The sequence below is a fragment of the Mrakia frigida genome (genome assembly GCF_051309035.1).
Source record: "Mrakia frigida strain ATCC 22029 unplaced genomic scaffold BDY24scaffold_7, whole genome shotgun sequence".
NCBI classification, from domain to species: domain Eukaryota; kingdom Fungi; phylum Basidiomycota; class Tremellomycetes; order Cystofilobasidiales; family Mrakiaceae; genus Mrakia; species Mrakia frigida.
Window position 1 is genome coordinate 682,387 of NW_027481274.1, and position 26,524 is coordinate 708,910.

The following is a 26,524-nucleotide window of genomic DNA, read 5'->3' on the forward strand; positions in this document are numbered from 1 at the left end:
TTTTACACTCAGAACCCCTCATCGATTCCACGAGAAGGTCGAGAACGAAAACGACGGACGCGTCGAGCGAGTTCGAAGAAAGGGCAAGTCAACCGAGGGCCGTGTAAGGCGCAGAGAAAGTACTTGTCTTTTCCGTATGGACCGACACGTATATACCATCTCGATTCAAGAAATCTTGCAGGAGCGAGACGAAGTGAAAGACGAGAGACGGAAACCATCATCATCGTCCGAGAGCAAAGCAAAGCAACATCAACACGAAGAGGCAACGCAAAAGGAACGAAAGGCAAAGCTACCGAACCTAGACTAGATGAATCGCAAAGCCGAGACGCAAGAAGGCTAAGCGGAAGCCTGAGCGACCTTCCCTCCGACGGGCTTGTCGAAAGTGATGGAGAATTCCTCCGCCTTGAACTTGGACTTCCCGAGGAGCTTGTTGAACCTGTTCATGGCGACCCCGACGGCTTCCATCTCGATTCCAGACTTCCTTCCATCGGAGAGCATCTCGGGAGCGGTTCCATCGAGGAGGCCGAGCTGTTCGTCGTTCCAAACGGGTTCGACGGAGTTGTTGCTCATTCCGACTCCAGAGACGTGTCCTCCCTCGGCGGTCCAGTCGGCGACTCGCTTGAGCTTGAGCTTGTTGAAAACGGCGTCGATCGAGTTGAGGAGGTGCTCCTGTTGCTCGGCGGTGTGACCGGGAGTAGGAGTGATTCGGAGTCGCTCGGAACCGACGGGAACTGAGAAGAGGGACGACGGAGGGAGGAAAAGAAATCAGCGACGAGTCGAAGTTCGAGAGAATCGAGAGAGTGATGCTCACCAGTAGGCCAGTTAATAGACTGAACGTAGATGCCGTGGTTGAGGAGAAGAGTGTCCGAAGCGGCTTTGGCGAGAGCAGCATCTCCTACGAGAACGGGGATGATATGGGAGGGACCAGGGCTGTTAAAAGCGAAAGATATCGTCAGCGGTCAAGTCGAACGGACCGTAGAGGATCTCGATCGAAAGAGAACCTGGAGATAAGACTCACACGACAGGAAGTCCCCTCTTCTCGAGCTCAGCCTTGAGCGACCTTGTGTTCAAGTGCTGAAGCCTTCGATCTCCGATGCACTCCTTCTGGTAGGCGATGGCAGCCTGAGCTCCTGCGACGATAGCGGGAGGGAGGGAGGTGGTGAAGATGAATCCAGGAGCGTAGGATCGAACGACTGAGAAGGAACGGAAGGAGTGAAAAGGGTCAGGACGACGGACGGGACGAGAGGGTTGGGACGCGACGGGAAGCGAGAAACGAAGACGGAAGACCCACGGTCGACGAGATCTGCGGACCCAGCGATGTAGCCTCCGAGACCTCCGTAGGCCTTTCCAAGAGTTCCAGTGATGATATCGACTCGGTCCATGACGGATCCAGGAATAGCGTCGGAAGAGTCTCCAGCGGCGACGTGAGCCTCGAAGTCGAGATGCTCGGCGACTCCAGCTCCTCGAGGACCGTACATTCCGACGGCGTGAACCTGAAGAAGTACAAACAGGGAAAGAAGGAGGAGTCAGCAACGGAAAGAGAAGCGGTCGAGGAGCGGGAGAGGAAGAAACGAACCTCGTCGAGGAAGGTCAAAGCTCCGTACTTCTCAGCGAGATCGCAGATCTCAGCGATAGGAGCGACGGATCCGCACATGGAATAGACGGATTCGAAGGCGATAATCTTGGGCGTCTCCTTGGGGTACTTGGAGAGCTTAGCTTCGAGGTCGGCCATGTTGTTGTGCTGCCAGATCTCCTTCGTGGCCTTGGAGTGCTTGATCCCTTCGATCATGGACGCGTGATTCGAAGCATCCGAGAAGTACACGCATCCGGGAAGTTTAGATCCGAGGGTAGCGAGAGTTGCGTCGTTCGCGACGTAGCAGGATGAAAAGACGAGAGCGGCTGGCTTCCTATGGAGGGAGGCAAGCTCGTCCTCGAGAGCGAGATGGAGGGAGTGGTTTCCGGCGATGTTACGAGTACCTCCGGCTCCACAACCGTACTTGGTGAGAGTTCGCCTGAGGTGAGAGAAAGGAGACAGGGAAGAAAAGTCAGAAGGAGAAGCAACGAACAAAGGAGAGAGGAGGGAAGGAGGTTCGAGCTCACTTCATCGTCTCCACAACTACGGGCGATTTTGACATGCCCAGGTAGTCGTTGGAACACCAGACTGTGACCTCGTCGGTAGTCTTGGCTGTATGAGCGATAGGGAACTTGGCAGCAAGCCTGTTGATGTTGTTGAAGTATCGGTAAGACCTGAAGGAGGAGGGAAGGGAGGAGAGCTCGAGGTCAGGACTCTTGCGATTCATGCATATGCGACGATTCAGATAAAAGAGAGTCTACTCACTTGTCCTTGTGCTTCTTGTCAAGCTCGGCTCCGTAGAACTGCTCGTAGTTGAATCCTGGAGCGACGTTCTTGCCCTTCGAGGCGTCGGCGACGAGAGGTTTAGCGTCGGCCTTTTGAGCGTTAGGGACGGCGTGAGCTTGTTGCTGTGGAAGAGGAAGGAAGCAGATAGCGAAGAGGCAGTCAGCGTTGGGTCGATGGAAGTGTTGAGAGAGCGAAGGAAGCAAGGGCAGACAGAAGAAAGAAGGAAGGAAAAGAGAGAGAGGAAGACGCACTCGATGAGCCTCAGGGATCTGCTGCTGAGTGGCAGTCGAGTAGGATCGAGTAGATCCAGACGGAAGAGGTCCTCCAGCAGCCTAATAAGAGGGAAAGGTACAGAAGAGTTGAGGTCAGCTCGATTGGAAAGCAGACTCGTTCGATTTGAGACAACCAGCAGAGAGGGGGAGGAAAAGAAGAGAGGGCGAAGAAGGGAGCTGTCCCCGTCGAGGACTCCTTCCATTCCTCTTCCTCCCGTCTTCTACCAGGTCGGACCAGCATGTAGATCGATCTCTCGTCTACACGCTCCATGTTTCGAAGAAAGAATGGACTGACCTGCTCGAGAGCTGGGCCAACGATGGGACAGTGAAGAGCCGGAGCAGTCGACAAGGACCTGAGCTGCTTGGGAGTGGCAGCGTTGAGGAAAGGGCAGGATCCTTTGAGCTGTCGAAGAGCGGCGAGATGAATGTTGGTCATGTTGAAGAGTAGAGAAAAAGTCGAGATGGGAGCAAAGGGGGAGTCGCGGTTGGAGGAGAGAAGAAGGAAGGGAGGAAAAGAGAGCGACGTCGAATCGAGCTCCTCGTGATTCGTTCCTTTCCGCATCCGTGACTCCCGAGCTCAGTTTTGTAGGGAAAATTGTCAGAGTTGGAGATTTGAAGACTGAGACAAGGGCTTGAGGGTCTGGTGGGTGAAACTTTGGGAATTTTTGATGGCCCAGGGCTGGAGAAACAGGGACGGGGAGACCGGAGAGTTTGAAGCTGACTCGGAGCTCTGTCTCCCCTCCGACTCTTCTTCTTTCTCCTCTGTTTTGCCTTCTGCTACTGAGAGAAGGAGACCAGGAAGGGGAAGGTGGGCTGGGAAGAGGTGGTAAGTACCAGCAGTGACCTTTGATACTTCTTTCAGACTGAGCGACTCTGTGCGACAAGTGTCGAATTCGACGCGTCGCAAAACTAGAGAACGAGGTTACATCGTGAGTAAGGAGGACGAGAGAACCAGAAAGGGTAGAAAGGAAGTAACGACTAGCATTCTCCGTGTCGGAGGGAGGTAAACTATAAGTGGGACGGCGAGAGCCAGGAGAAAATGCAGCCAAGGGAGGAGGCGGCGACGGTCAAACGAGAGAACGTAAGGTGCAAGGATCAGACCGCTCGTGAGAGTGATAATTCCGACAGCGTAGAGTAAGGGTGAAAAGGGGAAGGGCTAGGATCGAGGGATTCAGGTCAGTGGAAGTTCGAAGAGATTCGAGCAAGAAGAAACGGAAGGAAACTCACCGACGCTCGTCCCATCGCTCTCCAGCCGCCCGTCGCTCCCAACCCAGCAGCGACTAGCGACGACCACCTCTCCCAGCCTCTCGTAGATCTCTCCCTCTTCTTCAGCATCACCCCAAGCAACGCAACTCCAAGACCGAGCCCTTCTCCAGCGATCCACATCGACCGACCGATTGGGACGCGTCGTTCGTTCGGGAGAGGGTCGCTCTTGCTGAGAGCTTGGATGGTCGAGTCGAGGACTTGGGAGAGAGTTGAGATGGAGTAAACAGAGTGAGAGAACGGGGATTCGGCAGTGGTAAGTCGACGAGGAAGGTGGAGAGTGAGGGAGGGGATTTGATGGCTGAAAAAGAGCGGGGTGAAGACAGTCAGCTCGACGCGGTTGGAGAGAAGAAACGGGCGAACCGAGACTTACCGGTTGAGAATGGACGAGAGAGAAGACCTGAAGGACGGCGATAGGCTGAGGCGCAATTGCAGAAGTATCTCGAGACGATCCGAGAGGAGTGGTGACCAGCTCTTGACGAAGTTGAGGATCGAAGAAGACGAGGAGGACGAGTTGTTGTCGACCTCGAAGGGAGTGACCGGGGAGCGAATGGAAACGAGGTAACTGATGAGACCGAGCAGGTGGGATTCCTGATCCTTCAAGTCGGTCGAGGGAGCTAGTCCAAATAGAGGAGTGGAGTCAGACGGACTAAACTCGAAACGTAGCGAGCATGCAAAGAACCGAACTTACAAGTTCTCAAAGTGAGAGGTCCGTAGTGCTCCTGTTCCTCTAGAGTAGGGATTTCGATAACCAGAGAAGCCATAATCTTGGGTCGCGGCCGTAGACCTGTGAGCTCGTGGTAGGGATCCGAAGCTAACGACGAACGAGAATCAAAGTCAGACGCGTCAAGACGAAACGAGCCCACAGAAGTTTCAAGAGCTTACTTTGTTGATTCAGAACAGCCTCTGAGCGGTACAGATCAAGGAAAACTTCCAATCCTTTTTCGTCTTCAGCAAAGAGGAAGACGAGAGGTCTCTCCAGGGGCGACGAGTTTGGGCCTGTTCGTGAAAAGACGCGTCGAAAAAACGAACGAGTCAGCTCACGTCCTGTTCCTCTTCTTTTGCAGATCAGAGTTCAAAGAAGCAGAAATGCTCACCTCCCCCCTTAGCGTACCATTCCATCAACCCAGCTCCCAGCCCCCAGTTCTTCATCCCTCCTCCCTTCCCGCCCATCATCGCAACAATTAACATCGCTTCCTTTTCCCCTTGAACTTCGACATCCCATCCCTGATCCGAAGTGATCATCCCCCACACGTTCTCGCCATGGGTAGGAGTAGCGTCGATGTTTTTACTGTAGCTCACAACGGAGCAACGCTTTCCCTCGAACCAGACTTTACGAGAAACAGGAGGGAGGTCGGGGAGGTTGGAGTGAGGGTGCAGAGGATAGACGTGAGAGCCGACGGTAAGGTGGTTGGGGAGGGCGGAGGAATGAGCGAGGGAGGTTTGGGTGTGCTTGAGGGAAGAAAGGAGGTGGTGGGCCAAGCTGAGGGAAAGGGAAAGACGTGAGAGGATGGAATCGTTGAGAGGAGGAGGAGGGGGAGGGAGGGACGAACTCTCTTGACCTGAACGAGGTGTTGCCTTTCAGAGCAGCGTACTCTTCCAGGTCTGTAGTCCGTTGGGGAATGAGTGCAGCTCCAGAACAACAGAAGCAACCGGCCTCGAGCTTGGATTTGTACTGGTAGGAACAAGGGCGAGGAGATGGAGGTCAGCTCGAGCCTCGACCTCTTTTCCTTTGTTCGTTCAAAGAACGAAAACGTACCTTCCAAGCGTCCTGCCCTACCGAAGCCTCAGCATTAAATGGTCTTCCCGGAGCGCTCAGCTGATCCAAGGAAAGAAGAACGAGTTGAATCGACGCGAGGAGGATGAGAAGCAGCCTGTTTCAAAAAGAGAGGGAAGGAGAAAGAGAGGTGAGCTCGAGCTCAACCTTTCTGACAATCTCCTTCGATTGAAACCTAGGTAAACAACGAACGGTAGTATCCTTGCGACCCTTTTGCATCCAGAACGCCTCTCCATCCTTCACAAGGTCGAAATCGGGGAAAAGGAGATGGCTGTCGAGTGCTGGCAAGTTGTTTGGCTCAAAGGAAGGGAGAGTTCGTCGTCCTCGACCTCCACGTGGAAACAGGTCATCTTTTCACGCTCTGGTCAAAGGTTTCTAGAACTTTCTCTAGGATGGAAAGAGATCAGCAGGGAGCAAGTGCGGAGTGAGTGGGAGAACGAAGCTGTTGGTTGGGAGGCCAAACGAGAAGAACCTCGCGAAGTTCGAAGAGATCGAGGGTTTCCTCGCGAAGGTAAGTAACCTCTCTGCTGCTCGTTCCGAAGTCAAGCACGTTTAAATCGCGAGTGCATCATCATTAGTATCGGAGTTTCAGAAGAATTAAACTACCTCTCCCGCCAACTAAGATGAACGAGCAGAAGCGACGGCTGATCCCTCTCGAACCGCACGGGTCTCGACTCCCTCTGTCTCTCCCTCTCCCGAAACAAGACCCTTCTCTTTCTCGAAGTATACGTTTCTGGGTTACTAGACCACTACCGCGTCGGCTAGGTTGAGATCTTCTTTCGAAAAACGGACAAAGAGGGCTGGAGGGGACGACCATGAATACGAAACAAACGAACGCACCTCATCCGCCGTGCCTCAACGAGAAGGATACCAGTCTCAAGGCACGAATGCCAGCAGCGGTACAAGAATATCTCTTTGTAGCTGATCCAATGTGTTTGAGGTCGTTGGAACGGAGGAAGACGAGGAGGCGAGGAGGAGGGAGGGAGGGCTGAGGGCTGAGCTCGGGACGACGTTGAGCCTCGCATGCTACGAGGCCTAGCGGTGGATTGGTCGGCCGGAGCGAGTGTACGATTGATGCTGGCGTGTGAGAAGAGGAGAATGGCGAGTCGGAGGGACGGAGGGACGGAGGAGGAAGGCGAAGGTGAGGGGAGGGAGGGGGTCCAAGGACGTCGACCAGACTCCTGCGTCCTGAGGGCCTCGGCTGGCCTGAAAACAGCCGATATTCAAGATCGAGAGGTTCGAGGTTTCGCTATGCTTTAGAGAGGAGAAACCGGGAGGAGAAGGGGGGGGAGGGAGTTGGGAGAGAAGGAGAAGGAGCAGGAGCTGGGAGGGGAATCGTCCTGTCCGCACAGTTTCTCGTCGAAACTTCTCTTTTCGCTGACCTCCTCTTCATTTCCCTCGCCTACGATCGTCTACTTCAAGGCGAGTACGGATTTTGCCAGGTCCAAGCTCAGAATCGAGACCTCGTACTAACGCAGATTCTTGTCCCTTTTCTCCCTTCTCAATCGACCCTCTCCTCGCTCGTCAAACTTCACTCCCGTCCTCGACCTTTTTCCCTCCCCTTCGACCTCACCTTCCGCCTCCCTTCCTCCTGCCCCCTCTTCGACCAAATCCAGAACTCGCCCTAGCCAAGATGGTTAGTTCAGTCCTTCACTCAAGACTGGACACTTTGATTCCCTGGGATTAGACGGGTGGAAGGAGGCAGAGGGCAGGAGAAGGGAGGAGAAGGAATCGTCGAAGGGAGGGAGGAGGTGGAGGAATCGTCGGTTGGAAGGGTCAAGCCTGCGAGCTAGGGATGGGATTGGAGCAGCTGGCTGGAGTGGGATAATAGAGACCTAGAGGAGGGAGAGGTCAGGCTCCTACATGCAGATCGTACTCGGTGTAGGATGGCCTTGAGGAGGATTGAACGAAACGTCGAGGAAGGGCACCAGCAGCACACGACCGTTCCCAGCTTCCCTCCCTCACCTCTCGACCTACCACGAACCCAACACTCCTCTCAGCACCTCGACCATCTACTCCATCTACCCATCTATCTCGGACCTATGCTCGTACTTGGAGATGGTGTGCTGACCTTCCGTCCTTCGTTTTCCTGCGCTCCTTCCCTTCCTCCTCGACCCTCCTCCCATCACCAACCTTCAACCTCTCCTCGCACCTCCAGTCGGATCCCACTGCCCCCATCACCATCCGAACTCGAAAGTTCATCACCAACCGATTGCTTGCCCGAAAGCAGGTTCGTTCAGATCTCGCTCTCGAAGGAAGGGAAGCGCGAGCTCGTCGAAACTCAAAGCTGACCTTCTCTCCCTTCCCTTCCCTCCTCCTCGCCTCCTCCCTCCCTCCCTCCCTCCTCTTCCCCACCTCGCCTCTCTACCACCACCACCACCACCACCACCAGTTCGTGATTGACGTCATCCACCCCGGAAGGGCCAACGTCTCCCGAAAGGAGCTCGGAGAGAAGCTCGCCGCCATGTACAAGGCTCAGTCCCCCGACCGAGTTTCGTGCTTCGGATTCAGGACCGCCTTCGGAGGAGGACGATCCACCGGATTCGCTCTGATTTACGACGATGAGGCTTCCCAGAAGAAGTTCGAGCCCCGTCACCGACTCGTCCGAGTGAGTACCGAGCGTTCGATCCAGAGTTGGGCTGAAGGAGGCGACGACGGGGACGACCGAACGAAGGAGTCGAGCTGACCGTTTCGTTCTTGTTCGTGTTGCTACAGTCTGGCCTCGCCAAGAAGGTCGAGAAGGCCTCGAGGAAGCTCAGGAAGGAGAGGAAGAACAGGTCGAAGAAGGTCCGAGGAACTTCCAAGGCCAAGGCCGGAGACGTGAGTTCTCTCTTTTCTCTCTCTTCCCACACCTCGTCTCATAAGCCTCGCTTCTCGAGCTCGTATTGACTCTATCCTCTTTCTCTCCTTCCTTCTTCGTGTTCTCCAGCCCGCCAAGAAGAAGTAAATCGCTCCCATCTAGAGTTGATTTCTCGGATTCTCGGATTGGGTGGTTGGTGGATTTTCTATGCACTTTGGATACGATCCATCATGCGACAAACAACACAACGAGTCCGGCCCAACGAGAGACCTACTCGCCAACGGAGAGAGAGAGAGAGGACTTCGAGAGCGAGAGGAAAGGAGGAGGGAGGAGGGGAGTGACTTCCTCGAAAACGAAAGCTCAACTTCAGCCCTCCTTCCTTCCTCACCCCCAACGCCGACCAACCTCCCTTTCCCTTCTTGCACACCCAACTCACACATCCAGACCTTCTCTTGACTACGACCCCACTTTCTGAATCTGAACGACGAACGACGATGTCGATGTCCTCCTCTCGACCTTCTACAGCTCGTGCTTCCACCTCCAACGGCGGACGACCCAACACTGCTCAATCTCGACCTCGAACCGCTCAGAGCAGAACTTCAGGGAGCAACACGGGGACAGGAACGGGGAGACCTTCGAGATCGGGAGAGGAGAACGAGAGCAAGTGGATCGTGGCGGTTATTGAGGGGAAAGGTGAGTGGGTAGAAGAAGGGAGGGAGGGTGGAGAGAGAGACAAGCTGATTTCGTGTGCGTTTCTGCGGTGGGATGAACAGGAATTGGGAAGGAGGTTGGGATCACTGGTAGGCTTTGATCTGCTCTGAGTCTTCTTGTGGACGACTTTGGACGAGGGAGGGGGACGAGAGGGAGGGAGGGAAGGAAGGAAGAGGACGAGCTCACATCCACCTCCTCCTTCCTTTCTCGCTCTCGCTTCCTTCTCTTCCTTCGTCCTTCTCTCGACTCTCTTCTCGAACCACCTGCTCTCATCTCATCTTCTCAGCCTACGACCAACTCACCGGAAAAGTCTCCATCACCCAACTCTCCGACACCATGTCCTTCGTTCGAACCTTCCATCATCTCTCCCTCCACCCTCCCACCCTCATTCTCGTCACAGACACCGCCCTGCCTACTCCCGACCAGCCTGGAGCTCACAGGAACAGACTCAGTGGGATCGCGTCGGGGAGACCGGTTCAGCCTACGTTGCTCGTGCAGAGTTTGATGGAGGGTTGGCAGGACGTGGAGTGCGTGCCAATCTCGAGGAAGTACTGGAATGATGAGGCTGGTGAGTGGAGGTTTGGATGTGGATGTATAGAAGGAGGGGAAGGTGGAGAAGCTGATCCTGCCATGGGTTGGTTGGGATTGGGGGGAAAACAGGTGAAGGATTCTTGAAACAGTTGATGATCGATGTACGCGTCGTGTTTCCTCTCTCCCTCTCTTTCTTCGCTGACCTTGATTCCTTCTTCTTGGCTCCTCACCAGGACGAAGATCGAGCTGCAGTTCTTGTCGCTGCCGAATCCAAGTGAGCTTTCATCCTCTCTCTCGCGCGCTTCTTCTCCTCGACCTGTCGCAAACTCTTCCTCCTCTTCTCTCGCAGATACCTAGCTCTCTGTGCGACCTCAGCCCTCTTCAAGTATCTCGAAACAACCATGACTCTCACCTTCGCTCCTGGAACGCTCAAGATCCAGTGGGACGCTCTCGAAGGTCGGTGCATTTAGTCTGACCTTGAGAACGAGCGGAGACGAGAGAAGCTGATCGACTCGTTCTCGACGCGACTTGATCTTTTTGAACTCAAAGGAACGATGTAGTGCGCCCTCTCTCTTTTCATGAGTTCTCTTGCGACTCTAGCTGACGATTATCCCCTCCGTTTGAACAGCATCGACCCCGATACCGCTCGAAACCTCGAACTCGTCACGAACAAGTCCAACGCAAAGTCGCAGATGAGCCTCTTCGGAGTCCTCAACAAGACCCACACTCCCATGGCAGAACGTCTCCTTCGATCGAACCTCCTTCAACCGATCACCGTCAAGGGTATTCTCGATAAGAGGTTGGATGCGGTTGAAGGTTGGCTCGACGTCGCTTCTTTTTCTTCGAGAGCCCGCTCTGACTAGTTTCATTCCCTCCTATTCAGAGCTCATCGCCAACGAGGAGAAGTTTGGAAGGATCAAAAGTGCCTTGCAACCTATGGTGAAGGTGAGCAAGAGCTTGTCCTCCTTGCTCGACGCGTTCGAGAGCTGACTTCTCTTCTCTCCTTCTTCCTCTAGCTCGACCTGGACAAGCTCATCGCAAACGTGAGCTACTCTTCAAGCTGGACTCTCCTTCTCGATACACGCTGACTTGTCGTTTCTCCTCGCCTCGAACAGCTCGTCCAACAAGATCAAAAGACGGATCCCAGACGAGCAGAGAAACGAGTCTCCCAGATCCTCTCCCTCAGAGTCTTCGTTCGATCTCTCATCTCGGTCTGCGACGCCGTCGAAGGTTCTCATACCGATCTGCTCATTCGAATCCATCGAGTCAGTCGACCTATCTCTCTCGTCGTCGTATCGCTTGCTGACTTCCTTTCTTTCCTTGTGTCCTTCTCTCGCTGTGCAGATCCTCTCGGACGATCGACTTCGAAAGATGGACAAGATCATCAAGGAGAGGCTTGAGGAGGACACGGCTGGTGGAACGAGAGGGAAGAAGGGTGGGCTGGCGATGAGGTTCGTTCGTTCCTCTTCTTGCATCGACGGTCTTCGCTGACTGATCTCCTTCTCTTATTTTCTGGTACTCACTCAACAGGAATGCTAAGATCTATGCTGTCAAGGCCAACTGCAACAGGCTTCTCGATGTGGCGCGAGAGACGTGAGTTTGAGAGACAGAGACGCGTCGAACCTGGCTGACCCACCTTCCTTCGACCTCGCTTCTCAGGTACAAGGAGGTACGAGACCTTTCCTTCAACCTGAGCTCTCCGAAGTCTGAATTCCTCGTCCTCTCATTTCCAGAACGTCCACGACGTCCTTGAACTCGTCAAAGGCTACCAAGGTCCGTCGTTCTTCTTCCAGTCCTCCCCTCCGCCTCGAAGTCTGACCTTCTCCCTTCGTTCGTTCTTCGACAGACGCCTACAGTCTCCCCACTCTTAACGTCTCCTTTCAAGAGAGCGGCATGAGCATGTCCCTTAGCGTCGATGACATCCCGGCGGACGGACTTCCTGTGATCTTCAAGAACGTCAACAAGAAGGGTGCCAATCAGTGAGTCCCAGTCTCCTCGCTCTCCCTCAATGAAGGACTCGAGCTGATCGACGTTCCTATTGGATTTAAAAGAGTCACCTGCTTCACCCTCGAGCTCAAGAAACGTCAGCAGAGGTACACCGACACTCTCAATGAGATCTTCCTCCTGAGTGATCAGTCAGTCCGACGTCTCTCTTCCTTCCCTTCTTTTTGACTGACGTCTTGCCTTGTGATTTGTTCTCAGAATCATCCAAGAACTCCTCGAAGAGATCCTTGAAGATATCGGTGCTCTCTACAAGTCATCAGAAGCTGTTCGTCCGCTCTCCTCTCTTCTCGATTCCTCTCCTCTCCTGACGCGGCTGACCCGTCCTTCTTGCTTTCCCTCCCAGGTCGCCATGCTCGACCTCTTCTGGGGGTTCGCTCACGTTGCTTCCGCCAACAACTACGTTCGACCCGAGTACGTTGGAACGTTGGCTCTGAAGGGAGCGAGACATCCGTGAGTCGCATCGCCCTCTTCTCCTTCGAACGAAGCGGAAGCTTAACCTTGTCGTCTTCAACAGTATTCTCGATCGATACGCTGGTCCCGTCGTACCCAACGACGTCTACTCCAACAACACGTCTATCTTCCAGATCATTCAGGGTCCGAAGTGAGTTCAAAACGAGTCCCGAGTCGATAAGGTCGAGGCGCTGATCCTCCTTCCGTCCTCCTTCTTCCTTCTACAGCATGTCAGGTGAGCTCTTCCCTCCCTTTCTCTTGCAACTCAAATTCTTATGACTTCGTTCGATGGCAGGGAAATCGACCTACCTTCTCGCAATCGGACTGATGGTGAGTCTCCCTTTCCTCTCTCCCCTCCTCTCGAGGACGCGCTGACTTCCGTTCCTCGTTGATCGACAGACCGTCCAAGCTCTCGTCGGAAGCTACGTCCCCGCCGAATACGCTAGTTTCAAGTTGTACGACTCGCTCCTCTCGAGACTCTCGAACGAGGACGACATGGCAGGGTGAGTCGTTCCATTCTCTCCCTCTCTCTCTCTCCGCTTTCCGTCTGACGCTTGCTTCTCCACCATCGACATTCAGATCTTTGTCGACCTTCGCTTTGGAGATGAGGACGAGTGCGAGTATCCTCTCGCTCGTCACCAAGGGATCTCTCGTCTTGATCGACGAGCTTGGACGAGGGTGAGTCGACCTCGGTCTTGCTTCGAGAAGTCGAAGATCGCTGACCTTTGAAGCATTCGCAGGACTTCACCTACCGAAGGAGTCGCCATCTCGCATGCTATCGCTGAGCAGCTCATCAAGACCAAGGCGACCGTGTTCTTTGCGACTCACTTCAGGGATCTCAGTTAGTCGTTTCTCGTTGCTTTTTTCACGTCTTTACTCGCTGAATCGGTGGTCTCTCGACTCACAGCTCTCACCCTCGGAGGCTACGACTCTGTCCAAAAGTGAGATTTTCCTCGTCGTCTTTGACTTTCGAGATTGATGCTGACGCGTTGTCGATTCGACTTCAGTCTTCACCTTCAAGTCGAGGTAAGCGTCTGCTCTCTCGTAATCTGTCTCTCGTCCTTCGACTGACTCCTCTTTCTTCACAGACCCACCGAAAGGGACCTTTGACCTTCAACTACAAGTCAGTCTGATCGTCTCCTCTTGCTCTCTTCCCTCGTCGTCCCTCGAGCTCACACTCTCTTCCTCCTCGTTCTCTCTCCAGGATCCTCGAAGGTCCCTCCGTCGAAGCTCACTACGGACTCGAGCTCGCAGCTCTCGCTTCTCTCCCTCAGGACGTCATGGAAGTCGCTACCGGTGAGCAGATTGCCGCTCCCTACTGAAACGAAGGAACGCGTCCCTGACTTTTCGTTTCGTCTCGTTCGTCTCGTTCGTCCCAGACGTCGCCTTCCAACTCGGACAGATGGAACGAGCCGGAAGAGAAGCTAGCAAGAGCAACCAGACTCAGATCAGGAGGAAGATCTTGTTGACGTGGAAGGATAAACTTCAGGTGGTCAGTGTCGAACCCTCAGTCTTCTTTTCTTCGTCTTTCCTCTCCTCGACGCGTCGATTCGGGAAGCTGACCCCCTTTTTCCTCTTACTTTTCTACGTTCACACAGGCCTTTAAGAGCAACCTCGACGACAGTGACCTGGCTGAGTTCTTGAGGTTCCTGCAGAGGGAATTGGTTGGTGATTTGGGGATCGAGAAGAAGCAGAGAGGGGTTCAGCACTGAGGGGGACGAGAGAGAGGCGGGGACGATCTGGCATTTTACGATTTGACGATGAATAATAGCTTCCTTAAGTTTGTAGTTCCGGCTGGATTCGTCGAAGGAAGACTTGACGGGAATCAAGCTGAAGGCGAGGCGAACGCGTCGAGTTCGGACGAACGAGGAAGCAGGAGAAAGAAAGAAAGCGTAGATCGTGAAAACGTCGTTAATGCTAGAGAGAGCCGGAAACCGAAAACTAAACCCGACCTCGTCACCCTCAGACCTTCACATCTTCCTCCTCGTTCTCCTCGACTCGCCAATCTTCCTCGACCTCGACGACTCCCGTCTTCGCTTTCTTGTGAGGAGGAGCGACGAAGTACTGATCCCTTTCGAGGACGTCTTGGAGCTGAAGTCCGATGGGGTTCTGGGAGAGTCTCGACGACGAGGTGTCGGGCGAGGAGGAGAGATCGTCGGGAACGGGAACGACGTCCTGGAGATCGAGAACGTTGGCTTTCCTCTTGGATCGTCGGATGTCGGGGACGTGCTCATCGTCTGAGAGGGAGAGAAGAAGAAAGATGGTAAGAGACGGAAGGTGCCGGAGGAGTGAACGAGCGAGAGAGGGGGCTGACAGAGGTGGTAGTACTTGAACTGGAGAGCCGACGACGCGACGAAGGCAAGAGAAGCGAGGCGCGTCAGTGCCCTCGATCGACGATGAGAGTGATCAACAAGAGAACTCACTCCATTCTCCTCGTAGACCTTGGCAGTAACAGGCGTCTCGGGAGCTTCGGATCCGGTGTACTCCTTCCAGAGAGTCGAGTTCAGGACGTGGAGGTAAAATCTCGTTCCGTTTCGATCGTAGAGCCTCGGATCTCTCTCGTCGGCGTAGATCTTCTGCTTGATCTTTCCTCCAGCTCCGATACTGCCAAATGGGAGCGTTCAGTCAGCTCGGCAGGAGAGGCAAGTTCTTCGAGTCTAGCACGGCTTGTGACACTCACGACATCTGAGGAAGCTCGGCGTACCCTCCTCCCCTCAGTCGCAAGACTAGATGGAGAGTAGCATCTTTCTCAATCTTGTAATCTGTGAGAAGAAAGGCATCGGTCAGGGACGTATGGAGTAGAGAGAGCGAGAAAGCTTACCGGCAAGAGAAGGATGGTCCTCCAACTGCTTTCCGGCGAAGACGATTCGCTGTTGATCAACAGGAATTCCTGCCTTGGTCTCAATCATCTTCTTGAGTTCTCCGACAGGGGCTGAAGACTGAACCTGTGGCGAGAGATAGAGAGAAGAGACAAAGAGCCTCAGCCGGAGGAGCGAAGACGGAAGTTAGAGAAACGAACCTGGAAGGTGAAGGTGTTGCCGATCAAGTCTTTGACGAAGACTAGGCATCGGAGAAAGGAAGGCCGAAAGTGAGATATCTAGAAATGGGGTGAGGAACGAGAGACGAACGAACTCTGCATTCCTTTGTGAGCTGGAGACGCGACGAGGCAGAGCTTGTCGTCGGAAAGGAACGGTTTGAACGAGGCGAGCGACCAGTCTCCTTCAGAATTGGGAAAATCCCTACATTTTGAGACGAAGAGCAAAAGTGAGCGAGAATCAGCAACGATACAAGAAAGAGAGGAGGAGGACTTGAACGAACAACACCATCGAAATCGAATCGCCAGCCTTGAGTCCGAGCTCTCGAGGAGTTCTGACTCCAGCTCCCTCTCGGTACTCGGGGAAGTGAACATCGGTGTTGAGCATGGTGAAGAGGTCGAACTAGGAAAGACAGAAGGGAGGAATGGAATCAGCTTCACCTTTCGACGCGATATTTCAGAACTGATCGAGATGGCCTCGAACCTGAAGCGCTCCGGTAGAATCGACGCCAGTAACCTGATTCTCGACTGAGAACCTCGAACCAAGAGGGACGGCGACGAATTCTGGAAGCATGAGGAAGAAGAAAGGTCAGTCCAGTCAGAGGAGAGAAAGACAAGCGCAAACTCACGTCGAACGACGTTAGGCTCGGTCGCAACACCGTCAAGCCAAGGCTGCTTCTCCGTAACCCAGTCTTGAGTCTCAACTCCATAGGTTTCGTATCGTGGAAGCCCAGTGAGAGCGCTGAAGCGAGGAAGGAAGCAGTCAGCGATCGTCACGTCTGAGGCAACGGAGGAAAGAGGAACGAACGACTCACTTGACGTTCCCGAGGGAGATCTTCAAAGCGAACTGAGCCAAGGGAGTGGACGTAAAGTTGAGCCACATAGCTTCGTTCTGGTACATGGGCTGAAGAGAAAGGGAAGGGAGAGAATCAGAGATCAGGGAGCGTTGAACTCCTTTCCCCTCATCTTCTCTTTCACTCATTGCGACTGTCTGAACTCACCATCAAGGCTCCACCCATCTCCTTGATACTCTTCGGAAGCTTCTTCTCTCCTCCAGCAACCTTGACCAAAGGGAAGGCACCCAAACCAGGAGGCAGCTCCGACTCCTTCTCGCTCTCGGATGAAACTCGGATCGTTCTCTGTGGTTGAATGACAAGAGGACCCAGTCGAACGTTGCAGTCGGAGATCGAGACCTTGGGAGAAGCAGGCGCTCGAGAGTCTGAGATGGCTCGAAGATGATCGGTGTGCCACTGGAAGAGGGAGGTGTCGCTAGAAGAAGGAGGGAAGGGAGGAGGATGGTGAGCTTCGTTCTCTCATCTTTCTTGACCGCCCTTCCTCTCCCACGACCTCCCATGCGAAGAACAACGTCCAACCCGGGCGGACAAAGTATATGAGGATGCCTAGAGCTTACATGTTGATCTTCCCGTTTCCCTCGAACTCGCTCTCTCCTTCGGTGACCTTGAGGTTCTTCTCGAGCGGCCTCTCACTCTTCGAGCTCAGCTTGAGGTCTCCAATCGGCGAAATCTCTTCAAACCCCACCCGTCGTAGCATCAGCTCACAGTTTCGTCTCTCATCCAGTCAAGGAGGAAGGAAAGCTCACTGTGTCGCGACCTCAAGATACTCCTGATCTCATCGGACGTGGTCTTGAGGTCAAGCTCTCCCAGGTCGATGATCTACTCGTCGGGGGATGCATTCGCTTCGGTCTTGACGGGAGTGTAGGAGACTAGGACCTGCATGGCTGAAGTTCTGGTCGGAGCGAAGGAAAGAGGAAGGGAGTGGTCGAAGGTGGAGGGAGAAAGGGGGGTGGAAAACTCGTCCTCTCCTCCTTTCGAGTTTCAGTCGCAGCAGCCCTACTTTCTGCCTCCGAGGCAATTTTTCTTCCCATTATCAAAGCTCCTACATGTGGGAAGGGTACCCAAGATCGTCTCGGTATAACCAGTCCTTCGAGACCGGGGCGCGAGGAGACGCAGAATCCAAACCGAGGCGCGTCGCGTCGACGACAGCGGGAACTCCAACCCAGCTTCTTCAAACTCGCGAGAGAGCAACATCGAACTCTCCACGACTCCAATCAGCCAGAGAAGGCTCATCACCAACAGCAAGAGCGAAACAGGAACCGTAAATCGTCAACCTAACTGCCTCTACCTCTCTCCTCCGATCGTCCTATACTCAAGCTAATCTACTTCTGAACCTCTACGTAGTTGGATGGGAACAATCCGGTCGACCCGTCAGGTGCGACACCAGACCACCAGTCCTCCGATGCTTCCTCGATGGAGTGGATCCTGTTTGAAAAAAGACGCGTCGAGGAGCGAGAACAAGTCAGCTTCGAAGCCTCTCTCATCCCCATCTCTCGCCGTCAAGAGGAAGAAAGTACGTACCTGTCACCATCCTTGAACGACAACTCGTTGGACTCAGCGGCGTCGTAGCTGTGGAAAGAGAAAGGGGACGAAAAGCAGAGTCAGTTCGAGCTCTCGACGCGTCTTCCTCTTCCCGAAGTGAAAAATCGGCGAAAGGAAGCAAGGACTTACTCGTAGAGAGCAGTTGCGACGACTCCTTGATGCTCGTCCGCTTCAGGCTCGGGGGTAGGTGCTCGAGGAGGAGGTGCAGGAGCAGCGGGAGGAGGAGGAGGAGCAGCTTCTTCCTCTTCCTCGTCCTCGAGAAGCTCGACGTAGTTGGCAGGGAACTGAAACATCGACGCAAAGAATTTAAGGGGTCAGTTTCGGTCGTCTTCGCTCGGCTCTGCTCGTTCGTCCGTTCGGCGCGACCCCTCCCCTCCTCTCAAACCAAAAACGAGAAACGAGTGCACTCACCAGCCCAACATCTCCCGTCTCACCCTTCGCACTCCACCACCCCTCGTCGACCATCTCCAGCTCCACCAAAATCTCTCCCTCCCTCAACGCAAGCTCGTTATCCTCCGTCGCCTCGTAATCAAACAGCACCTTCGCCTTCTTCCCTCCTCCCGCTCCTTCTCCAGCCTTGCTCTCCTCAACAGGCTCGGAAGGTCCCACCAAGCTCTCCTTGATGCTCTCGTACGCCTTCTTGGCACTCTCCACCGGAGCAGCCACCACAGCAGCGACGGCAGCAACCGGAGCGGAGGGAGGAGGAGGAGGAACGGCGGGAGGTTCGTCGCCGTCGCTCTTGAAGTCGTCGTCGTCCGGGAACGAAGGAGCGGCGTTGACGATAGGAGCTCGAGCAACGGGAGCGGGAGGAGGAGGAGGTGGAGGGGCGTCGGGTTCGTCAAAGTCCTCGTCGTCGTCGGGGAAGGAGGGAGGAGCATTGACGATGGGTGCTCGAGCGGGAGCGGGAGGAGGAGGAGGTGGTGCGTCGGGCTCGTCGAAATCGTCCTCGTCGGGGAAGGAGGGAGCTGCTGAAGCTTGAGGAGGAGGTCGGGAAGCGAGAGGAGGAGCAGGAGGAGGAGGGGGTGCGTCGGGTTCGTCGAATCCATCGTCCGAGTCGGGAGCTGGTGCTTTAGGAGCTGGAGGAGTAGATCGAGCGGGGAAGGAAGGGAGGGAGGAAGCGACTTTGGAAGCTCCTGAAGCGACGGTAGTTCCTACGACGGCTGCTGTGGCTAAAGGAAGCAGAAAGGAGCCGACGAAGAGATCAAGGTCAGCCTTTCTGTCCCTCGTCCTTCTCGATCCTCGAGCCAAAGCGCAAAAAGAAGATGCAAGGCCGGAACTCACCAGCCAAACTTCCCTTCTCCTCCTCAGCATCCCTCGCCTTCGCCTGAGCTTGCCTCTCCGACCACGTCAACTTCTTCTCTCCTCCTCCAGCAGCTCCAGCTCCTCCTCCGAATCGAGACGCTCCTCCTCCTCCGTACGAAGGCTTAACAGGCTCTTCGGAAGCAGCAGGCTGCCCCCATCGAGAAGCGAGCTTCTTGGGAGCTGGGAGGGAGACGGGAGTGTAGGCGGTTCCCTGTTTGGAAACGAGGACGTCGAAGGAAAAGTCAGGAAGAGGTCGAGGGGAGGAGAGGTGCGAGACGGAAACGTACGACAGGTCCGATCTTATCATCAGCAGCAGGCTTAGCAGGAGCAGTAGCGGCGGCAGGCGTGGGAGTCTCGGTCTTGGGAGGAGGAGGTTTGTAGAACGAGGTTTGAGGCTGGGGAAACGAAGAAGAGAACGCGTCGAAAGGTCAGCTCACGGACTTCCCTCCTTCTCTCAGCTTCAAACTTCTATGACCCACAGCGACGTAAGCAGGCTTGGGAGTAGGACTGGAAGCCACGAAAGCAGGTCTAGCTCCAACAGCAGGAGGTTCCTCTCCCCAGGTGTCGTCGTCGTCGACAGCCTTCGCGGGAGGTTGAGTTTGAGCTTGAGGAGGAGGCGAAGGTCGAGCAGCTTGTGGAGGAGGGATGGACCGAGTTGCTTGAACGGGAGCCGGGGTAGAATTGAGGTTGGCCTTCGTAGGGACGTAGGCGGAGCCCTGAGGTTAACCAAGAAAAGCGTGGTGAGCTCGAACTCAGGGAGGCCTTCGACTTCGAGGCAGCCGCGTCCTCCTCCTCCCTTCCGTCCTTCCAGCACATAATCGAGGTAAACTCACCACAGGCGCAATGACGTCCTTCTTAGCACCACTCCTCAAGGCTCCCATATCAACCTTGATGGGCTGGTAGGACGATCCAACAGGAGCGATCCTCTCGTTCCCTCCCGCTGGTCCTCCTCCAGACGAACGAGATTGAGACTCCTTGTGAACCGAGTAGGCTGCTCCTCCTGCTTCGGCGAGTCGTTTCTTGATGAGAGAGGGGTTGATATCGTCCTGGAGTGCATCGAGAAAGAAGAAGAGCAAGAAGGAGTTAGCGACGAGGACGAGGAAGAGCGATGAGATGGGAGGGAAGGGACAGCGTTGAGCTCGCTTGGAAGGCTGAAGGAGGGCGAAGGAGGAGGGCACACATACCTCGTTTCGAGCGTTGACCTGCATGTGAGCAGCTTTGAAGAATCGAGCGACGGTGTTGGAGTGGTTGTCTGTTTCCAAGATCAAGCAGCAAAGGCGAAGGAAAGATGAGCGCTCGAGGGAGGGAGATGGGATGACGGAGCTGATTCAACAAGAGACTCACTGAATAGGCCCTTCTTCGACTCAGGAACTCCATCTCCGCACCAGTTCTGCACGTACAGGCCAAGGCGAGCTCGGTCAGCTCGAGCTTCTTCGACAACGTTCGAACCAAGAAGAAGGGAAGGAGAAATGGAGAAGGAGGGGAGGGAGGGAGAGCTCGAGACTCACGATCTGCACAAACTTGGGCAGCCCAGAGTTCCCGTCCGTGATTCGAATGAAAGCGTATTGGATCCTGTATAGCCCCAGCCACAGCAAAGGGTCAGTTTTGGGTTCCCAAACCTACAACGAACCAGACCGAAAGAAGGACGGCTCAGGCGCACTGACCTCCCATCCATGAACTCCTCCTTCAACTCCTCCAATCCACCAGACCCATCCGCCTGGACTTTCAGATCCATCGTTCCTCCTCCGTAGGTGCTGCACAAAGGTCAAGGTAGAGTGATCTAGGTCAGCAAGCGAAAGGGAGAGATTGAAAGGGAACGGAAGGAAGCGAGAGCTCGAAGCTCGAAGACGCACAAGATGGTCCATTCGCATTGAGGATCTCCCGAGAGGACTTGGTTGTACGAGTCCAGAAGATCTCGAGAGCTTAGATTCACGTTCATTTCCTTGTATGGGTTGGTTTGATGGGGGAAGGAAGGGGGGAGATGGTGGGTGTTGGGAGATCAGGGAAAGTGACGAGGTTTCGAGCTCGAGTCTCAAGCCGCAGGGATGGAGGAGGGCGTCACCCTTTGGACTCGCTTTGTTTTTCTGCATGGGAAGTTCAGAGACGCGTGCTGGTAAGAAAGGCTCAGGGTGGTGCTTGAGAATGTATCTCTCGAGAATTTGGGAGGGGTGATCAAGAGCACGCGAGCAAACTGAGGGAGGGAAGACGGAGATGATCGGAACGAGCTCGCCTTCGTTCTCTCGTGCAGGATGAGCTTGAGACGCTCGATTCTGCTGAAAGGGCGACGAGGCGAGGAAGAGAGTCTTCCTGAGCGCTGCCACGGCCATCCGGCATGCGCTAAGTCGAAGGTCCAACGACGAAGGAAGGCTGAAATGATGAGCTCCCTCTTTCCGACGTTCCGCGACTCCCTTCCTCTCTTCCCATTCCTCCCTCCCTCTCTCTCCTCGTCGACTCCAAGCCCACTGTTGTAGATTCCAAAAAAGTCATGATCGCCGCACCGGATCCTCCACCGCTTCCCCTCCTACGCTCTCCAAGCGACCGAACGAGCTCAACCTCCTCCTCTGAACGAACCCCAATCAGAGCTGCTTCACGGATTTCGACTCGAGGACCTTGGTGCCTGGGACAGAGTAAGGGTTGAACGATCGGTCGCAGTTTTGGTCTGTAGAAAGAGAGGGAGGGAAGAGAGAGGATTTGGGATGAAGAGAGGGAGGGAGTAGGATAGAGGTCAGAGGGAGGAAGGGAAGGTGAGGTCAGAGAGAAGGAGCGAGCTGAGACGCACAAGCCTGTCCGAGTCCGAATCCAGTGGAGAGAGCGACGGGCCATGTTCGACCTGTATACACGAGCGAGAGGAAGTCAGCAAGGAGAGTGAGAGAGATGAGAGGAAGACATCAAGGGAGAGGAGAGACGAACGCTTGAAGAGAACGACGGAGAGCAGGACACCAACGGAGAATCCGACTCCAGTCTTCACCACAACGTCAGCGAGCTGAGAGAAGCAAAGAAGTATACAAGATCAGCTGGTGCGTCAGGGAAAGAGCCAAGGGAGAGACTGATGAACTCACACAAGCATCGAACTATCGGAAGGGGAAGGAAGGAAAGGGGGGAGGAGGAGGAGGAGGGATCAGCTTCATCTCCTTCCGTCGAACAAGTCCGTGCTTCTGCTTCTCTTGTAGAGCTCACCTTCTTGGCGACGATGTCTTCCGATGCTATAGGAGAAGGAGAGGAGGGAGCGGCGGCCATGATGGTTGAGTTGAGAAGGGAAAGGGCAAGGAGGAGAGGTTGTTGAGGTTGGAGGTCAAGCAGGGAAAGGGAGGAGGAGGCGAGGGGCTGAATCTCGCCGGCTGCTCCTTTCTTTTTTTCCTTGACGTTTTTTTCGTCTCGACGCGTTCTTCTCTGTTTTGCTAGATGACTGCGTATCTCGAAAACGACCTAATATTTCCGACTTTGAGTCTTTCGAGTCGAGGCTTTGCCCTTCTCTTGCGGCGGGCAAAGAGTTGAGACCTCGTCCGAAACCTCTTTCGCTTCCCTTTCCTTCTTTCGTCTCTTCTCTCCCAACCACATTCTTCTCCCCCCCCCCCTTCTTTCTCTTCTTTCCCCCCCACCATGTCCGCCCCCGCCTCTTCAAGCACCGCCTCCATCGGAAAGGACGTAAGTATACACATCTCGTCTCTCCATCTCGTGCCTTTGATCGAGGGAGACTGGTTTTCCCTCTCCTCCTCCTTCGAACGCGTTGGGCTGACCTCTCCTTCTGCTCCTTCTCCTCCTCCTTCCTTCCCCACCTCCTTCTCTTCGACACTACTACAGGGTAAGGAGATCGTTACCGTTGGAGCCGATCGATTCGGATTCAACTCTATCGTTCCCATCGATACTCTCAGGAAGCTTTACCTCGTTCGTTCATTCGTTTCTTCCTTCCCCTTCGACAAAACGATCAAGACCTTATTTCGTCCCTCCTTCTTTCAACCCGACCACTCTCTTTTCTCTTTCGCTAACCTTCCTCGCCCTCCCTCTCTTTTCCCATCTATAGAAGCCCAACGTCGTCAAGGAGGTCGGAGCTGCTGCTCCTCCCAAGGACGAGTCCGATCCCTACAGGTCGGAGTCCATCTACAAGTGAGTCCCGCTCCCTTCCCTTCTCTTTCGTTCGATAGAACGTGTTTACCCAACGACCCCCAACCATACTCGACCTCTACCTTTTCCATATCACTTGCTACTATACTCCAAGAGCATCGAAAAGTTGACCATCTTCCTCGTTTGCTCCCTTCCTCCTCCAGCGAGAAGGATCACTCCATCTCCTTCTCGACCCTCCAGCGATTCCCTCCCGTCAAGCTTCTCCCCAACGCCGAGAGGAAGAGGATTCTCGTGTACGTACACATTACCCTCATCTCTACTATCTTAACCACCACCCATCTCACTTTGAAAGCGTCGAGCTGACCTTTCTGCTCTTGCCGCCTTTCGCTCAAACTTCAGCACCGGTGGAGCTGGATTCGTCGGATCGCACTTGGTTGATCGACTCATGCTCCTCGGACACGAGGTTACCGTCGTCGATAACTTCTTCACCGGATCCAGGACCACCGTGAGTACTCGTCTCCTGAAGGAAGGAGCTGGCGGGGAGAAGAGTTGGTCGGAAGAAGCGAGATCTCGCTCGAGGGCTGAAGCTGATCCTTTGCCGCCTTTCCTTCTTTTCTTCCCCACCTCCCTAGGTCTCCCACTGGGTTGGACACCCCAACTTCGAGATGGTCCGACACGATGTCGTCGAGCCTTTCATGATTGAGGTCGACCGTTCGTTCCCTTCCCTTCGTTTCGTACTAGCTCGCTTTTTCGGCGCTGACCTTGATCTCCTCCTTCGCTTCACTTCATCTAGAGATCTACCATCTCGCTTGCCCTGCTTCCCCTCCTCACTACCAGTACAACGCCGTCAAGACCATCAAGACCTCGTTCCTCGGAACCCTCAACATGCTCGGTCTGGCCAAGCGAGTCAAGGCCAGGTTCTTGATCTCCTCCACCTCTGGTGAGTCTTCTCGACTTCTTTTGGAGCTCTTTTCTTGTGATAGGACGGTTCTGATCATGCTTCGCTTCTTACAGAGGTTTACGGAGACCCCGAGGTTCACCCTCAGCCCGAGGACTAGTGAGTTCTCCTTCGTTCCAGCTTCGTTCGAGAGGCGAGAGCTCGTCGCTGATTCTTCGTATTCTTCTTCCTTTCCTTCAAAGCTGGGGACATGTCAACCCCATCGGACCCCGAGCCTGTTACGACGAGGGAAAGCGAGTCGCCGAGGTTCGTCCATTCCTTCCTTCTCGTCGTGCATCGCACCTCTCTCCTCGAGCTCGAGTTGACCTCTCTTCGTCCCTTCCTCCCCTTCCCTCTCTCAGACCCTCACCTACGGATTCATGCGACAGGATAACGTCGAGGTTCGAGTTGCCCGAATCTTCAACACCTTCGGACCCCGAATGAACCCTTACGATGGACGAGTCGTTTCCAACTTGTTCGTCTCAGCTCAGCCCTCTCCCCCTCCTCCTTTCGTCGAAGCTCGATCTGACCTCGCCTTCCGTTCTGGTTCGACTCAACAGCATCATCCAGGCCCTCAAGGGTGAGGACATGACCGTTTACGGAGATGGACAGCAGACTCGATCGTTCCAGGTTCGTTTTCTTGAGCTCAATCTCGTTTCCCTTTTTTTCGAACGAGTTCGAGCTGATTCGGATTTTCTTCGCCTCTCGCAGTACGTCCACGATCTCGTGGATGGTCTGATCCTCCTCATGAACTCTGACGAGACCCGACCCGTCAACATCGGAAACCCCGACGAGTTCACCATCCGTTCGTTTCTTCTTTCTCCCTCTCCCTCCGTCGCGTCGCCTTTCGTCGTCGCTGACCTTCCTCCTTTTCTTTTGGTGTTGCAGTCGAGTTCGCCGAGGCCGTCCGAGAGGTCGTTGAGAAGGTCCAGAAGGAGAAGAACGCTTTCAAGGGACGAGTCAACATGTTCGTCGCTCTTCCTTCCTCCCTCCCGTTCGAGCTCGAAACTGACTTTTTGGACGTTTTGGTCTCGTTCGTGTTCTTGCAGCATCCACAAGGAGATCCCCACCGATGACCCTATGCGTCGTCGACCCGACACCACTCGAGCCAAGGCTGAGCTCAAGTGGCAGCCCAACTTCACCGTCCTCGCCGGTGTCGAGGAGATGGTTCGATACTACGATGTTCGTCCTTTCCCTCTTCTCCCTCTTCATCCTGCCCTTCCCACTTCTCCCTCCCGTCCCTCGCATCTCGTTCTTCTACGTCTCCCCTTGCGTCGAAGCTCCTCACTGACTCCCCTCCTCTCCTCTCTTGTTCCCTTCCTCCTTCTTTCTTCGAACAACCACAGGGCCAGCTCCGATCCGGATCCATCGCCTAAACCACCCAACCTCCAACCCAACCCTCCTTCCCTTTCCTTTCCATCAAATATACAACCCTCTAAACCTCTATCCCCTAGATTTTTACATCGTCTCGACGCGTGCGATCGAGCTCTCTTCTCTCTTTCTTTTCCTTTCCTTCGTTTACTGGGATCGTGTAATTCGGTTTATATAAAGACCTCTTTGGTTCTTTGATTTTGCAGGGTGTGGCACAGAGAGATAGGTTAGAGTGGGGAGAAGAGGGACGAGGGACGCGTCGAGCTGAAAACGAGATCGAGAAGGAGAGGTTGGGGAGAGGCAAGGATGAGTCGACGAGGCCATTGAGTATCAAGGGAAGAGAAACTGGTCGAGAGCGTGGTAAGTATAAAAGAAAGAAAGGAAACAAGCGGGGGAGAGAAAAGAAGAGAGAGAAAACGAGACTGAATGAGGGGCACGAGAACGAGACGCAGAACTAAACGAAGGAGATACGATGAGACGCGAGCGCCTTCCTTCCGTAGATGACTAGATGAGAAGGTAGAGATCTGCAGCAAGGAACGAGGAAGTGAGGATGAGGGCGAGTTAGCTCGGGGAGAAAGAATCGACGCGACGGGAAGAGCGGACGCACGACTGACTTGACGGGACGAAATAGGAATCCACGAGTCGCTCTTGGGATCGATCCAGGCTCTGACGGGGAAGACGAGGAAGGATTTGCTGGCGAGAGGGTTGACGAGGCTTCCGGTGGACCTGACGAGAAAGAAAGACGCAGACCGCAACTCGAGTCAGCGTTGGAAGAGAGGCAGAGAGTTTGTGAGAGTGCGGGCTCACCTGAAACAAAAGGCCAAGAGTTTTCAGGGAGAGGTGTGTTTTCGTAATTGGGTGAAGGTGGTAGATCTGAAGGGGAAGAAGGAGGAGAACCGAAGTCAGCGACGTGAGGCTGAGGTTGAGAGAAGGGAGCAAGACGGACGAAGGCGAGATCTTGAGAAGTACGGAGAGAAGAGCAGCTCTTCAGTTGGTGGACGAGTTGGATGACCTGTTGAGGAGAGGGAGAAACGGATCAGAGACGAGTTCCTCGACTTGCTTAGCTCGCTTCGCTTCATTTTCTCAGGTTGAACCCAGATCGACGGACAGTTCGAATGTCCACTATCACTCGAGAGAAAGAGAGAAGGGGGGGGGAGTAGCAATCAACAGGATGCCTCTATTCGAGGAAGAAGCGACGAGTCGACGCGTCAATAGACGATGAATCTGTCGTGATAGAGAAATCCCGCGGGATCTG

General features: G+C 54.5%; 9 protein-coding genes across 9 annotated transcripts; 4 read left to right on the forward strand and 5 right to left on the reverse strand.

Moving 5' to 3' along the window:
* Window positions 1-194: 194 nt before the first annotated feature.
* On the reverse strand, window positions 195-3,264 carry BDY24DRAFT_382134 (pyridoxal phosphate-dependent transferase). Its single transcript, XM_076639457.1, has 9 exons — window positions 2,927-3,264; window positions 2,611-2,691; window positions 2,339-2,481; window positions 2,101-2,247; window positions 1,577-2,012; window positions 1,292-1,493; window positions 1,019-1,193; window positions 812-930; window positions 195-731 (listed from the first exon to the last, which is right to left on the reverse strand). Exons 1-9 carry the CDS (start codon window positions 3,191-3,193, stop codon window positions 337-339), a joined length of 1,965 nt encoding a protein of 654 aa, XP_076498928.1. The 5' UTR covers window positions 3,194-3,264; the 3' UTR covers window positions 195-336.
* Window positions 3,265-3,540: 276 nt separating this feature from the next.
* Window positions 3,541-6,118, reverse strand: BDY24DRAFT_382138 (uncharacterized protein). The gene is made up of 9 exons (XM_076639458.1): window positions 5,864-6,118; window positions 5,654-5,768; window positions 5,448-5,569; window positions 4,992-5,377; window positions 4,780-4,893; window positions 4,586-4,708; window positions 4,268-4,511; window positions 3,859-4,195; window positions 3,541-3,787 (listed from the first exon to the last, which is right to left on the reverse strand). Exons 1-9 carry the CDS (start codon window positions 5,905-5,907, stop codon window positions 3,554-3,556), a joined length of 1,719 nt encoding a protein of 572 aa, XP_076498929.1. The 5' UTR covers window positions 5,908-6,118; the 3' UTR covers window positions 3,541-3,553.
* Window positions 6,119-7,534: 1,416 nt separating this feature from the next.
* BDY24DRAFT_413328 (40S ribosomal protein S24) lies at window positions 7,535-8,618 on the forward strand (the record flags this gene model as incomplete). Its single annotated transcript, XM_076643172.1, has 6 exons — window positions 7,535-7,550; window positions 7,623-7,732; window positions 7,830-7,901; window positions 8,064-8,279; window positions 8,387-8,491; window positions 8,601-8,618. The coding sequence occupies 6 exons, from the start codon at window positions 7,535-7,537 to the stop codon at window positions 8,616-8,618; spliced, it is 537 nt and encodes a 178-aa protein (XP_076498930.1).
* Window positions 8,619-8,965: 347 nt separating this feature from the next.
* MSH4 (MutS family protein MSH4) lies at window positions 8,966-13,879 on the forward strand (the record flags this gene model as incomplete). The annotated part of the gene is made up of 31 exons (XM_076643173.1): window positions 8,966-9,164; window positions 9,245-9,271; window positions 9,469-9,750; window positions 9,843-9,874; window positions 9,947-9,987; window positions 10,063-10,169; window positions 10,263-10,272; window positions 10,342-10,529; window positions 10,597-10,658; window positions 10,730-10,756; window positions 10,829-10,978; window positions 11,058-11,164; window positions 11,244-11,306; window positions 11,373-11,382; window positions 11,447-11,486; window positions 11,560-11,692; window positions 11,765-11,848; window positions 11,916-11,982; window positions 12,061-12,167; window positions 12,232-12,318; window positions 12,395-12,402; window positions 12,463-12,497; window positions 12,567-12,670; window positions 12,747-12,845; window positions 12,908-13,008; window positions 13,075-13,108; window positions 13,175-13,193; window positions 13,256-13,290; window positions 13,372-13,463; window positions 13,547-13,659; window positions 13,766-13,879. The coding sequence occupies 31 exons, from the start codon at window positions 8,966-8,968 to the stop codon at window positions 13,877-13,879; spliced, it is 2,577 nt and encodes an 858-aa protein (XP_076498931.1).
* A 105-nt stretch (window positions 13,880-13,984) lies between these two features.
* BDY24DRAFT_269762 (uncharacterized protein) lies at window positions 13,985-16,901 on the reverse strand. The gene is made up of 13 exons (XM_076636901.1): window positions 16,613-16,901; window positions 16,203-16,470; window positions 16,017-16,105; window positions 15,831-15,943; window positions 15,686-15,765; window positions 15,486-15,604; window positions 15,300-15,406; window positions 15,187-15,227; window positions 14,989-15,112; window positions 14,848-14,929; window positions 14,591-14,771; window positions 14,482-14,500; window positions 13,985-14,404 (listed from the first exon to the last, which is right to left on the reverse strand). The coding sequence occupies exons 1-13, from the start codon at window positions 16,750-16,752 to the stop codon at window positions 14,130-14,132; spliced, it is 1,638 nt and encodes a 545-aa protein (XP_076498932.1). The 5' UTR covers window positions 16,753-16,901; the 3' UTR covers window positions 13,985-14,129.
* Window positions 16,902-17,152: 251 nt separating this feature from the next.
* BDY24DRAFT_269726 (uncharacterized protein) lies at window positions 17,153-21,037 on the reverse strand. The gene is made up of 13 exons (XM_076636900.1): window positions 20,753-21,037; window positions 20,564-20,653; window positions 20,408-20,471; window positions 20,244-20,289; window positions 20,084-20,151; window positions 19,736-19,945; window positions 19,379-19,615; window positions 19,187-19,294; window positions 18,879-19,110; window positions 18,009-18,766; window positions 17,727-17,881; window positions 17,577-17,624; window positions 17,153-17,480 (listed from the first exon to the last, which is right to left on the reverse strand). The coding sequence occupies exons 1-13, from the start codon at window positions 20,836-20,838 to the stop codon at window positions 17,378-17,380; spliced, it is 2,205 nt and encodes a 734-aa protein (XP_076498933.1). The 5' UTR covers window positions 20,839-21,037; the 3' UTR covers window positions 17,153-17,377.
* A 438-nt stretch (window positions 21,038-21,475) lies between these two features.
* On the reverse strand, window positions 21,476-22,136 carry MIC10 (Mic10p; the record flags this gene model as incomplete). Its single annotated transcript, XM_076643174.1, has 5 exons — window positions 21,476-21,558; window positions 21,679-21,729; window positions 21,810-21,882; window positions 21,959-21,970; window positions 22,077-22,136. 5 exons carry the CDS (start codon window positions 22,134-22,136, stop codon window positions 21,476-21,478), a joined length of 279 nt encoding a protein of 92 aa, XP_076498934.1.
* Window positions 22,137-22,463: 327 nt separating this feature from the next.
* BDY24DRAFT_382176 (UDP-glucuronic acid decarboxylase family protein) lies at window positions 22,464-25,467 on the forward strand. Its single transcript, XM_076639459.1, has 15 exons — window positions 22,464-22,544; window positions 22,701-22,784; window positions 22,921-23,003; window positions 23,165-23,254; window positions 23,361-23,466; window positions 23,594-23,672; window positions 23,755-23,901; window positions 23,976-24,018; window positions 24,102-24,165; window positions 24,261-24,373; window positions 24,459-24,528; window positions 24,610-24,703; window positions 24,787-24,865; window positions 24,948-25,080; window positions 25,245-25,467. The coding sequence occupies exons 1-15, from the start codon at window positions 22,500-22,502 to the stop codon at window positions 25,272-25,274; spliced, it is 1,260 nt and encodes a 419-aa protein (XP_076498935.1). The 5' UTR covers window positions 22,464-22,499; the 3' UTR covers window positions 25,275-25,467.
* On the forward strand, window positions 25,382-26,512 carry BDY24DRAFT_382182 (uncharacterized protein). Its single transcript, XM_076639460.1, has 2 exons — window positions 25,382-25,793; window positions 25,877-26,512. Coding segments are annotated over exons 1-2 (249 nt in total). The 5' UTR covers window positions 25,382-25,791; the 3' UTR covers window positions 26,124-26,512.
* Window positions 26,513-26,524: the final 12 nt, after the last annotated feature.

Bases quoted from the DNA above. Each gene is read 5' to 3' on its own strand.
- BDY24DRAFT_382134 (XM_076639457.1), bottom strand. From the start codon at position 3,193: ATGCGGAAAGGAACGAATCACGAGGAGCTCGATTCGACGTCGCTCTCT. The intron at 2,482-2,610 runs GTGCGTCTTCCT...CCTCTTCCACAG, and splicing joins AGATCCCTGAGGCTCATCGA to CAACAAGCTCACGCCGTCCC. The intron at 2,013-2,100 runs GTGAGCTCGAAC...CTCTCACCTCAG, and splicing joins GTAGTTGTGGAGACGATGAA to GCGAACTCTCACCAAGTACG.
- BDY24DRAFT_382138 (XM_076639458.1), bottom strand. From the start codon at position 5,907: ATGGAGAGGCGTTCTGGATGCAAAAGGGTCGCAAGGATACTACC. The intron at 4,894-4,991 runs GTGAGCATTTCT...TTTCACGAACAG, and splicing joins ATGGTACGCTAAGGGGGGAG to GCCCAAACTCGTCGCCCCTG. The intron at 4,512-4,585 runs GTAAGTTCGGTT...TATTTGGACTAG, and splicing joins ACCTCTCACTTTGAGAACTT to CTCCCTCGACCGACTTGAAG.
- BDY24DRAFT_269762 (XM_076636901.1), bottom strand. From the start codon at position 16,752: ATGCTACGACGGGTGGGGTTTGAAGAGATTTCGCCGATTGGAGACCTC. The intron at 16,106-16,202 runs GTGAGTTCAGAC...CTTTCTCTTCAG, and splicing joins AGATGGGTGGAGCCTTGATG to CCCATGTACCAGAACGAAGC. The intron at 15,113-15,186 runs GTTCGTTTCTCT...CTCTCGCCACAG, and splicing joins GCAACACCTTCACCTTCCAG to GTTCAGTCTTCAGCCCCTGT.
- BDY24DRAFT_269726 (XM_076636900.1), bottom strand. From the start codon at position 20,838: ATGAACGTGAATCTAAGCTCTCGAGATCTTCTGGACTCGTACAACCAA. The intron at 20,654-20,752 runs GTGCGTCTTCGA...ACCTTTGTGCAG, and splicing joins CAATGCGAATGGACCATCTT to CACCTACGGAGGAGGAACGA. The intron at 20,152-20,243 runs GTGAGTCTCTTG...TCTTGGAAACAG, and splicing joins GTCGAAGAAGGGCCTATTCA to ACAACCACTCCAACACCGTC.
- BDY24DRAFT_382176 (XM_076639459.1), top strand. From the start codon at position 22,500: ATGTCCGCCCCCGCCTCTTCAAGCACCGCCTCCATCGGAAAGGAC. The intron at 23,673-23,754 runs GTTCGTTCCCTT...CACTTCATCTAG, and splicing joins TTTCATGATTGAGGTCGACC to AGATCTACCATCTCGCTTGC. The intron at 25,081-25,244 runs GTTCGTCCTTTC...GAACAACCACAG, and splicing joins AGATGGTTCGATACTACGAT to GGCCAGCTCCGATCCGGATC.